Source organism: Rhinichthys klamathensis, unplaced genomic scaffold (genome assembly GCF_029890125.1).
Source record: "Rhinichthys klamathensis goyatoka isolate OS25496 unplaced genomic scaffold, OSU_Roscu_1.1 h1tg000639l_1, whole genome shotgun sequence".
Lineage (NCBI taxonomy): Eukaryota > Metazoa > Chordata > Actinopteri > Cypriniformes > Leuciscidae > Rhinichthys > Rhinichthys klamathensis.
The window spans coordinates 207,518-219,682 of NW_026607085.1; the positions used below are offsets into that span (position 1 = coordinate 207,518).

The 12,165-nt window shown below is 41.1% G+C and overlaps 1 protein-coding gene across 2 annotated transcripts; it reads left to right on the plus strand.

The window, feature by feature from the left end:
- Window positions 1–10,982, plus strand: enc1 (ectodermal-neural cortex 1). 2 transcript variants are annotated; one of them, XM_056241396.1, is made up of 4 exons: window positions 1–338; window positions 1,548–1,847; window positions 2,414–3,938; window positions 9,711–10,979. In XM_056241396.1, the coding sequence occupies exons 2-3, from the start codon at window positions 1,554–1,556 to the stop codon at window positions 3,893–3,895; spliced, it is 1,776 nt and encodes a 591-aa protein (XP_056097371.1). In that variant the 5' UTR covers window positions 1–338; window positions 1,548–1,553; the 3' UTR covers window positions 3,896–3,938; window positions 9,711–10,979. The 2 variants fall into 2 exon arrangements, with proteins under 2 accessions (XP_056097371.1, XP_056097372.1); XM_056241397.1 differs by lacking the exon at window positions 1–338 and having other exon boundaries at window positions 9,711–10,982.
- Window positions 10,983–12,165: the final 1,183 nt, after the last annotated feature.

Genomic DNA, 12,165 nt, shown 5'->3' on the forward strand with positions numbered 1-12,165 from the left:
CAGCTGTTCACTATTGAGAGAGACCTGCACGCGAGAGCTGCTGTATGACGATACGACCAAATCTATTTGTGCACCGCAGTCACAACAAACATAGAAGAAATAGTTTTCTATGTAACTCAGCAACAATATACCAAACTATACTTGTAGGCTAATTTCTTACGTTAAAAGCATCTGGATTAAATTACTCTTCATTTGTTTATTTTGTGGTTTATCCACGCGACATCGGACGCTGTTACCGGAGCGCGCAGCGCCGCCAGTATTGTGACTGTCCCTGTCGCGTTGTGGCATGTTCGAGGGCCAAGGCAGACGGAACTGAAGTCTTCATTGCTCCTGAGCAGGTAAGCATTATTATTTTTTTAATTAAAAAATAAAACAAAAGTCTGTATTTTCATAAATGTAAATGCACGTGCATTCTTTAGTCACCATAGGTTGGCTGAACATTTCTTCTATGATACTAGGCTATGTTTTGGTGAGGATTTGTTTATATTAACGTGAAATAAAAAAATTGTTTGAATAAATAAAACAAGTAATTATTCTTGTTCTTATGCATTATTATAATAATAATACTTTAAGTTGTAATGTATAATAATAAATAAAACAAATAGTGATGTGTCTGAGTGATGGCATCTGTCTGTCATCATTCAAAATTAGATTTCTGTAACATCTGTTGGCACAGACATAAATGTTGATTTAAACGCAGTTTTTCACAGTTTACTTGTTATAACATTTTATTTTATTGTAAGTTATTTACTGGTTGTTTATGCTTTATGTATACAGTCATTCACATTGCTATTTTTCAGTGCTGTGTTGCAAAATAATTAATGGCCAATGTCAGCACAGGGTTTCTGGCTCTTGTACTTCACAGCTGTGGCCAATTTAAATGGATTATTGGACTGTATCAGGTGTGATACATCACCATTGCTTTTGTGTCCTTAATGTATTTAGCTCAGTTCGGAACTACATTTTGCCTCTGCACAACATTAGCAGAAACACAATTAAATTCTCCCCAGAGGGATGTTGACAGCCGGCAGGGACCAGGGGGAATGTATCGGTTACATGGAAATTCAGACTGATTGGATTTGAATGTGCACCATATAGGCGACCAGATGGCAGTCGGTGACATTGACACACTTAGTGTTGACTCTGTGCCTGGTGTTCAACTCTTTGTTCGCTTTTCCACAGTAAATTTCAGGCAACGGTGTTTACTTCTGAAAGTTTTTTTTCCCCCCCTTCAGTTTCCCCTCCTTATCCATCCGCCTTTGAACACCTGGTAATGATTAGACTCCATTGCATTTGTTCACATTCCAGTCGGCTAGACATCAGAGAGGCTTCCAGTTGTTTTTTATGTTGTTTGCAGAATTACATCATCTTTCTCTTCCTTCATATTGAGGCTTGACATGCTCTTTGAGTACTTTGCTGATATTGATCATATCACTGTTCAAAACAATGTCAGTCAACTTCTGAAACGGTTTAAATACCGCTGTTTAAAGCCCAGCAGTATGCTAGTTTTGTCAATGGAACAATTTGTCTTTCTTTTTTTGTTTCAGGATTCAATGAAAATGTCTGTCTGTGTCCACGAGAACCGCAAGTCTCGTGCCAGCACGGGCTCTATGAACATCTACCTGTTCCACAAGTCCTCGTACGCAGACAGCGTGCTAATGCACCTGAATGCTCTTCGTCAGCAGAGACTCTTCACGGATGTTCTGCTCCACGCTGGAAACCGTTCTTTCCCATGCCACAGGGCTGTGCTGGCCGCCTGCAGCCGCTACTTTGAAGCAATGTTTAGCGGAGGGCTGAGAGAAAGTCAGGACAGTGAAGTGGACTTCAGGGACTCCATTCATCCAGAGGTATTGTTGTAGTGTTTAAATTTGTATTGCTAGTCCAAGTGTGTTGAAGTGATAGTTCACCCAAAAATGAAAATACTATCATCATTTACTCAACCCTTATGTGGTTCCAAACCTGTATGGCTTTCTTCTGTGGAACACAAAAGAAGATCATTTGAAAAAATGTTGATGAATGAAGGTGATCTTTTCTTTTTTTCTTTAAGTCAGCGGGGTCCAATGTTTTCTGGTGACTTTCATTGTAGGACAAAGCCATTAAAACACTGTTCAAAATATCATCTTTTGTGTTTTATAAAGGTTTGGAATGCATGAGAGTGAGTAAATAACAAAAATATTTGAGGAGTGTCTCTTTAAATTGTATGCTAATTGTATGCTTCTCAAAGGTACAACATATGATTGATTGAAGAGTTCTTAAACCTTGGAGAACCTCTGGGTTTGAACATCAGACTTGCTTTTGCAAAACAATAGCTTCATGGGTTTCAAGTAGCAGCCTAATTCATATTGCAGTTAGACTGCAAAAATTAGAGGTTATCACTTTTAGGTTAACTTTGTTTTCACTCCGCATTGTCAAGGTATTGGAGCTCCTACTGGACTACGCCTACTCGTCAAGAGTAATAATAAACGAGGAGAATGCAGAATCTCTCCTTGAGGCCGGTGACATGCTGGAGTTTCAGGACATTCGTGATGCCTGTGCCGAGTTCCTGGAGAAGAACCTCCATCCATCCAATTGCCTGGGCATGCTGCTGCTTTCGGATGCTCACCAGTGCACCCAGCTGTTTCAGCTGTCCTGGAGCATGTGTCTCAGTAACTTCCCGGCTATCTGCAAGACTGAGGAGTTTCTCCAGCTGCCCAAGGACATGCTGGTCCAACTGCTGGCACACGAAGAGCTCGAAACTGAGGACGAGCGTCTGGTCTACGAGTCAGCTCTCAACTGGGTGAACTACGACCTTGAGAGCAGGCACTGTCATCTTCCGGAGCTGCTCCGTACCGTGCGTCTGGCTCTCCTGCCTGCCATCTTCCTTATGGAGAACGTCTCTACGGAGGAGCTCATCATCGCACAGGCTAAAAGCAAAGAGCTGGTAGACGAGGCCATCCGCTGCAAACTGCGCATCTTGCAAAACGACGGCGTCGTCAACAGTCCTTGCGCCCGGCCCCGCAAGACCAGTCATGCCCTTTTCTTGCTGGGCGGCCCCACGTTTATGTGCGACAAGCTCTACCTGGTGGACCAGAAGGCCAAAGAGATCATTCCAAAGGCGGACATCCCCAGCCCACGAAAGGAGTTCAGCGCCTGTGCCATTGGCTGCAAAGTGTACGTGACAGGTGGCCGGGGCTCTGAGAACGGTGTGTCTAAGGACGTTTGGGTCTACGATACATTACAGGAGGAATGGTCTAAAGCGGCTCCAATGCTGATAGCACGTTTCGGTCACGGTTCCGCTGAGTTACGCCACTGCCTGTATGTTGTCGGAGGTCACACAGCTGCCACTGGCTGTCTGCCTGCATCACCATCTGTGTCCTTGAAGCAGGTAGAGCAGTTTGACCCAGTTGCTAATAAGTGGAGCATGGTGGCACCACTGCGAGAAGGAGTTAGTAATGCAGCTGTGGTCAGCGTAAAGCTTAAGTTGTTCGCCTTCGGAGGGACGAGTGTGGCCCATGACAAGCTGCCCAAAGTTCAGTGCTACGATCCCTCAGAAAATCGCTGGACAGTCCCGGCATCCTGCCCGCAGCCGTGGCGCTACACTGCAGCTGCTGTTCTCGGCAACCAGATCTTTGTAATGGGGGGCGACACAGAATTCTCTGCTTGCTCTGCCTACAAATTCAGCAGTGAGACTTATCAGTGGACTAAAGTTGGAGATGTTACAGCGAAACGAATGAGCTGCCAGGCGGTGGCATCTGGAAACAAACTTTATGTGGTGGGTGGCTACTTTGGTACACAGCGCTGTAAAACCCTGGACTGCTATGACCCTACGCTCGATGCCTGGAACAGCATCACTACCGTACCTTATTCCTTAATCCCCACTGCCTTCGTCAGCACCTGGAAACACCTCCCAGCCTAAAGCACTCCTGTACTTCCTTCTGTGACCCTACTGTTCCTATGAGGTAGGTTGTGCAATCTAAAAACAGAATTACCAGACTTGTAAAAAAAATGATATCCAATTAGAGAAAGGGATGCAATATGTAGCGGTACAATACCAGTAATCTGCCAATATTAGATTTGTTATCACTATTGTTAATTAATCTTTTAAAACAAATAATTTAATAACACCGTCCAATGCTATATTAATCAAATGTAAAAATCCATTCAGAACATCCAGTTTTATACTGTACATCATAAAGTTGTGATACCTAAATTAATTTAAAATTAGTTAATTATTAAAAATTAATTATTATTTTATAGTAGACTAAAATAACTATGTAAAACAGTATATCATTTTAATATGTGCTATTTATGTTTGCATGGTCACAGTAGTTTGTAAGGACTGAAATGCATTTAAGAGAAGTTTTCCTTAACTCTAGAGAATTTCAGAGGAAGTGTTAATGTCCTTAATTAACAATGGGCTGGATGAATTTCATTAAACATATTAAAATAATATTTGTTAATTTTCCCAAAATTCATTTTCAACTGAATTAACGTCCCAGTGTTGTGGTTGGCATGCACATTACCCTCTTTGTAAGCATACTGACACAGGAAAAATCCTGTGTACAAGGTTACATGGCTCTTTGTTTGTTCATATGCACACTACATTTGGATATAGTGATTTAATTTATCCCTCATGATCTGCATTGTGAATACTTTGACAAAGAACCTTATTAAAATCAGTGGCAATTTGAGTATTGACAGAGCAATTAGACTTTGTTAGGAGTCAGAGAGGAAAGGAATGGCAAGGCAGCATGCTTTTAATATCAACCTGGTCAACTCTGCTTATGTGCAATCGGATATATTTATTTCTATCTATCAGCTCCCCTGTGTTTTCTGAATTATTTCTCATTTCTTGTCTGATGGTCTTTTCACAGTTTTCCTTTTTTTCTGTGAAGAGATTCTTCTGTTATATATATATATATATATATATATATATATATAGCTGTGCTAATCTTTAATTGCTAAGTGCTAATGTTTCACTTTAATCGAGAACTTTCAAAGCTGGTGCATTAATGGATGTTTTATAATAGGTTGCTACAGATGTCACATCTCCTGAGAGTCCATAAAAATTCTAGCTGTTAAGCATTGGGCCTTGCTCAGTCTCCAGGAAAACAGGCTTTGGTCACAGCAGGACTGCATCAGAAAAGGGCATCAGGCTTTCCAGTATCTACCTCTCAGCAGTGATATGCCCACTGATGCAGTGTTTGTGTGCTCTGTCTGGTCTGGCTGATACGGAGGCTCTGCTGCATCTGATCAGTTTCCAGTCTGGGAGAGAGAGAGAGGGAGATAAAAAAAAAAAGAGATCCTTGCTTGAGAGAATTCAGAGCCTTCATCTTTGAGCTGGAGATTCAAGCTTCACGCACCTATCATAGATAGATGCTAGACTACACCTGAATTTTAATGTCCGTTTGGGCACATGCAAATCTTCATGTAAAATTTAGATCCAAAGTAAAACTCTGTGTTTGTGTGCCTCTGTTGTGAGGAGGCAGCTTGCGGTAGGGCTGAATGAGTTATGAGCGTGCAGTGAGGGGCGTTGCACCGAGGGTAATTGAAGCAGAATAGAAGACTTTTATTGTTCCTGAGGGGGAAATTTGTCTAAGGGTGGAGGAAGTAGGGAAGAAAGGTAGGGTGAATGGAGAAGGAGGGAGGGCTTTGAGAAAAGGCAGAGAAAGTAATGGTGAGGTGTTGTGTATTTGGATGAGCAGTGTGTTGACAACATGGAGCATGCTTGCATTAAGTCTGAGCAACAGTTCAGTAACTATGCAGTTCGTTTACAATGGACTGTTATATTGTTGAGCTAGAGTCTTTATCTTTGTTTGAGTATACATGCCACAATGCATAATCAAATATATGAATGATTAAATGCAGATTGTTCATCACCGCGCTCTCTCTGATTAAAGGTGGTGTCACATTTACCATTGTTTGGTGAATTTATCCAGGAAATCCAGTCATTTCAATAGGAATCCACACAATCAGGAATTTTGCATAAGGGTAAAAGATTTCCCCACGCAGATTTCGCCGGATTGACCAAAAGAAATGTATGTCTATCGCAATTTTGCTAATGTGACCACACCTTAATGTGTGTACATGCTGGAAGAAGCAGAGCTACAATCGCATTGTCTTGGTACGTTAGTTCAATGACACCAAAAAATGTAAGTCGGACTGAGGTGTGTATGTGACTAAAACAAATTAATTGGTGTAATCCGATGGATATGCATGTAAGCATACTTGTACCTACTGTGCCGGTTTAATCAGGTTTAATTTAAATGAATTTAGTCAATGTACACTGCTAAAAGTGTGTGGCAAAACAAAAATGAATTCAATAGATTCATAACTGTAGATCAGCTTAATCCCACGCTGTTGTTGATTCAAATGATTTTTGTATTTGGAAATCTTTTTGGCTTGACTCATGCATGTTTTACTCTGAAGCTAAGCAATCTATACAAGTGAGTGAGATGAGGTAATTCAGATGAGTCATAGCTGTTGTTTTCCATAAATGGTTTCGGTTCTGTTAATCGTCATGTTTTACATTGTGCTGAAATCCTTGTAATTCACATTGTGATGTGAGTTGGGGGGCAAAACTGAAATCAAGCTGGATGCATTTATATGTTGTGAGTATTTCATTGGAAACAAAAGACAAAGTATAGACAATTTTTGTTCTTATTTTATGAGAACATTTTCAAAAAGAGCCAAAGACATTGTGGAAAAAAGGAAGAGACAAAACAATTTTCTTTACTCTCTGAATGAAAGCACCTAACAAAAGAAAGATGTATCTCTGCCTGGTAGAATGAAATTAATATTTTATACAGTCATTTCTTCTCTGCCATGGAAGGTGGAGTGAGAACAGAATAACCCCTAAATAGACCAATTTCGAGCCGACATCACAGTTACGTCACGGCGCTAGCTGGAGGCAAAAGGAAGGGAAAACTGCAGGCGGCCAATACAAACCAGCACAGATTCGGCTACATAATAAGGAGCTTAAATTGTTATTATTTTTATTAAATGTCATCTTGTGTTGTTGGGTGCTAGAATCAATGAAAAATGAATATGCTGTATCTGGAATTTTTATTCCTAGAAAATATTCACATCATTAAAATTGCACCGTAATGTCACTCTTTACATTGTCGTCTTCTTGGCGCTGGCTGGGCAGAACCGCGGATCGTACCACACAAGTCTTGTACGTGACCATTCATCACATTGTTATAGGCATTTAAAGATGTATATGCCCTTAGTTTCTCTTACGCTCGATTTCTCTATAAGGTAGCAGCTAGGTGTAGAAGTTAGGCCACTCAACCGAGGTAACGTTAATCCTGTCAGATCGTCCATTGAGTGAGCGTGTAGCGGCTACGGATCAGCCAATCTAGTTCCGTCCGTTAAAATTAACTTTTGCAAATAACAATCGCGGTCCTGGACAGTGACTGACCTTACACATTAAGATAACATCGGATTTTCTCCAGTCATTGTTAAAAAACAAGCTAACGAAACTTGCATACTACAGTAGGGAAGCGTCCAGAGGGATCGTTCTGCCTCCACCTAAGCTCCGCCCACAGAAAAACGTCACCATGTTTACCAACTGAAAATTGGTCTATACTGACAGTCAACCAAACAGGACAGTAGACTAAACAAGCTCTACACTAACTTAACTTCCTCCCCAATGAAAAACACTCATTCCAGTCCTGACCCTTTGGTGCTGGTCATTTAGCTTTGCTTTTAAAGTCTCTGTGACTTTGTGTGCCTGTGAAATGCTGCCCACCTCGGCAGGGCAGTTAATTTCAAAGTGGTGGTCCTTCCTTTTGTTCACTGAGCCATTCCAATGCATTTAAAAGACCATGAAGTGTTCTAAGCAAGCTTCCTCCCTATTAACAATGAGGAGCCTCACTGCTGGCCAGAGGAGTGGGAGGAGAGAGAAGACAGAGATGAGGGGAGAGGGGGAGGACTGGATAAGGGAGGGTAAACAAAGATTTTCAGTCTTGCTCTTTCGTTCTCTCCGACTGGCTGTTTTCTCACACTCAACTCCTGCTATCTCTCTCCCATGGGAATGCATCTGGTTACAAAGATCCTCCCTTTTCCTACATACATAGACACACTGCTCTCTGTATCCCTTATCTTTTCCCTCTCTCTGTATCCCCCCCCCCCCCCAATTCAAACTCAATCTTCAGCACTTTGGATAGAGGATCAATGATATGGGATTATTTTTGTCAAACTTTCAAAATTTAAGTCATGATTTCAAAAAATAAGAAGCCTGAAGTATGTCAATATTTGACACATGTATGTATGTACACTACTGTTGGGGGGGTCAGTAAGGGTCATGTTTTTGAAAGAAGTCTCACCAAGGCTGCATACATTTGATAAAATTCTGTAAAAGGTAATATTTTAAATACTATTACAATTTAAAATAACTTTTGTATTTGAATGTTTTCCGATGTATTTTTATTCCTGTGATGGCAAAGTTGAATTTTCAGCATCATTACTCCCCTCTTCAGTGTCACGTGATTCCTCAGAAATCATTCTAAAATGCTGATTAGGTGCTCAACAAACATTTCTAATTATTATCAATGTTGAAAACGGTTGTGCTGCTAAATATTTTTTGTGGAGACAGCAAAGAAAGATTGAAAGGACAGGTACAGGCTAGAGACAGCAAATGTCATTAGCTCAGTATAAAAACAACAGACATCAATGGAAAACATTCACCATGGTAAAAAGCTGTATGTTCATGCGCGTGTGCACAAGTGTGATCTGCACATACTCGTGTGTGTGTGTTTATGCCAGGCTTGAGTTGGTCTGGTGTGGGAGTGGAGGGAGGTCATTAGTCTAAGCTGTGTTCATTCACCGTCAGCTCCATGCTGCTTAGATGAAGTGCCATGGTTCATTGAACATTTTGTCTTCAAAAACAGCTCTGTAGAATCTACACCCAGCCGGCCCCGGGATCGATGGAGGGATGGATTTGAATTTGCCCCTTCCAGTCTCTTTGGGCTTCTGTTTGAGTGTGTTTTAATTGGCTAGCGTTTCTTCTGTAACTGCAGGGCTCTGTTGCCCTTTACTGTCGTTTATATGAACTATGCAAAACTTAAAAGAAGAAAGTGGGATTTGGGAAGGAAAAGAGAGGGAGAATGCATGCTAACGACTTGATTTGGATGCTCTGGGGGACTTTTGCTTTCAAATGATCACCTTCACTCCATTTTTCTCTTATTTCGAGCTAGAGACCCTGAGAGAGAAAGAGAATACGTGACTCAAGAATAGATATTGGCCTTTGCAGAAGCTTAAGGCTGTAAAACGATAGCGGAGTCAAAGCCAAAGAGGAAAAACGCACTTGGTGCAACAATAGACAGAAGAGGAAGCTTTTGTTGCACTACATTTAGTTGTGATTTAGGTTCCTAAATGCTTCTTTGTTAACTTAATACCACCAATGATCTGACTGAATGCAGAAAGTTTTTAAAGAGTACAGGGCTCTGTGTGTGTAATTTCTTTTGGCTTGTATCTGCTGCTGAACAGGTGTGAGGGTCTGACCTGTCCTCTCCTTTTGTTTTTTCCTTGAGGGGGAAAAAGAAATGATCAGAAACAAATGGTCAGGGTCAATGTCTGAATTATATGAGATGTTATTCTTTTCTGAAATGCGTGAATGTGTGCTGTATTCTTTTAGCCTAGCTTTCAAAAGTAGCATAATGAGAGAGAGAAAAAACCTCAATAGAAATTTACATTTCTAATGTTTTTGTTGTCTTTTCTTTCCACAGAGTTCCTTGTGTCCACTTGTCGTTATTGTCTACTGGATTCCAACTGTGAAGAAACGCTATAACCCTCCTGTGCAATTTTACAAAAAGACTTTCTCCCATAAGAGCTAAGTATTGTGCACGAAGTCCAGTCACAAAGCTTTTTTCTGCTGCAAGTTTGCTCAAATCTTTTAACTTCCTGCTTGGAAGTTTCAAGAACGTTGTGATGTCGTATCCAACATTTTGTGAAGTATCAGAACGTGGGCTTCACAGTGAAAACCAAAAGAACTGCAATGCATCCTGAAAGCCCAGTCTGCTTCCATCATAACCAGCATAATCATCACTTTCGTCCCCCCACGTTTGTGTACTCTGACCGTTTTTTTTTTTGTTTTGTTTTTTACAATGCTGATGCCATGCAAGCTAAAATAGACCTGTATGCCTGTCTTAATTTCTTTACTGCATGAAGGATGAGTGGAAGCTTTTGATTGGGAAGATCAACAGGAGTCTCAACGCATGATTGGAGATCCAGGAAAAGTACCTCACATCCTGATATGTATATACCTTTTCTTCTCCCATGGTGATGTTAAAAAATAGACCTTGCTCAAAAGGAGAGGGACTGAGGCGGGCTTGTAATGGACTGATAAACGTAATATTTTGCTGGTTTAAAGAATAAAAAGGACAGAAGGAAACATGAGAGCCTTTTTTACGTATTTGTCCTTCACACATCTGTACAAGGAGGACAGACTGATGCTGAACTGTTCCTGTTGAACAAACCTTAGCAGCTTGGTGTGAAAATAGACATGGGCACAGTGTGTCCCAAGGTACACGCGTCAGCTGTGCGTATGTGACTGAGCACGGAAAAGGCATGTCCCAGCATGTTAGTCTGAACGACAGTCCATCTGACCCCACTCAACACCCGATCATACCCCCACCCCCTCCAAAATAAACACCCGACAAACAGCGTGAGCATGCCCTCTGAGAAACCGACAACAAACACTATCCTTCCAGCTTCTGATCACTGACCGACTCGAATTTCAAGATTCTCCTGCACAAAACTCGAATTGTGCGAGACACTTCTGCTTCACTGTTTTTGCCTGTACTATTCTAAGCACATACAGTCACGGTAAACGTGAACGACAGAAGGAGAGAGAGAAGATGTGAGAGCCATTTCGTCACCCTGTGAGGGAATGCAGTCTCTATGGCAACAACAACTAAACTGTTAAAAAAAAGGACCATAACGAGAAAAGTGCAAGAAACTGGCTGTCTGGCTTAAAAATATTTCAGTGTCTATTAATAGTCTTAATTTATGAGGGTTTTCTAAGCTTTTTGTTTAACATTGTGTATTAATAATTGTATTTTTTATTTATTGTTATTATTTTTTTTTTGGCTTGCGTTCATGTTTGGATGTATAGAAGTTAACAGGTTTTTGTCCCACGCATGGCCCAAAACGCTCTGTGTTCCTGCTGCTTTTTTGCACATATACGTAAGGTAATTTTGACTGAGCAGTTGGAATTTGTAGTGGTCAGCGAATGCTTGAGCCTCTTGCTCATCTGATCAAAAACAGGGAGGCTTGGGGGTCAAAGGTCTTTGACAGGATAAGAATGGGCCGAATGATGTCACAGCCTCAGATTATCCTGGGTGCAAGTGGGCAGGTCAGCAGATGGGGGAGTGGGAAAGTGGGTAGGCAGTTCACCCAAAAATGAAAATTGTCATGTACTCGCCCTCAGATTCAGAATTGTCTTTTTTGGGTGAACTATCCAGATTCTTTAAATTATTTAATTGAAGTTGTAATGGTGCACAGACCTGCATCAACTTCTGTTTTATACAGAATAATTGGACTTCAAACCACCATTTAAAAAGCATTTAAGTTTCATCTACTAGAACATCAGCATAGTTTATCAAGTGCTTTTGACCAGTGCCTAGTGACCCCATGCCAAACTCGTTCCAGTATGCAGCCTCTGTTCCCCTGCCTCTCTCAGGACTGGAGCTCAGGCTGACCCAGGGTCTCTGTGGGCTGCAAGGTTCATGTAGAGTTATCTGGGGAATGTGACGTATGCAGCTGCTTTCAGAACAGCTGGAACTGTCACAAGAACGTCGTAACTTTGACTGATCCGTACAGTTCAGCTGTGCTGTGAACATTATGATTGGATTAGGAATATGTCACAGACACCTTGCTGGATCACTCTTAAAAGTAAAGGTAATGCTAGAAGAACCGGTTTGGGTTCCCCTAAGAACTTTTCAAAGATTTTTTTTTTTCTTACACCATGTCTACACTGGACGTGAGTGGCGCAACTCGACAAAAGCAAATATAGCCCATTGTAAAAAGAGATACTGTCTACACTGGACATGAAGTGACACAGACAGTAAACCAATCTTTTGTGCATTGAAACGGTTCAATTGGTGTTAAAATGGTCACAAAATCCTAGTTGTCAATAAATAATTTTATTTTAAGAGTGGTTGTTAGTTGCTACAGTTTGTG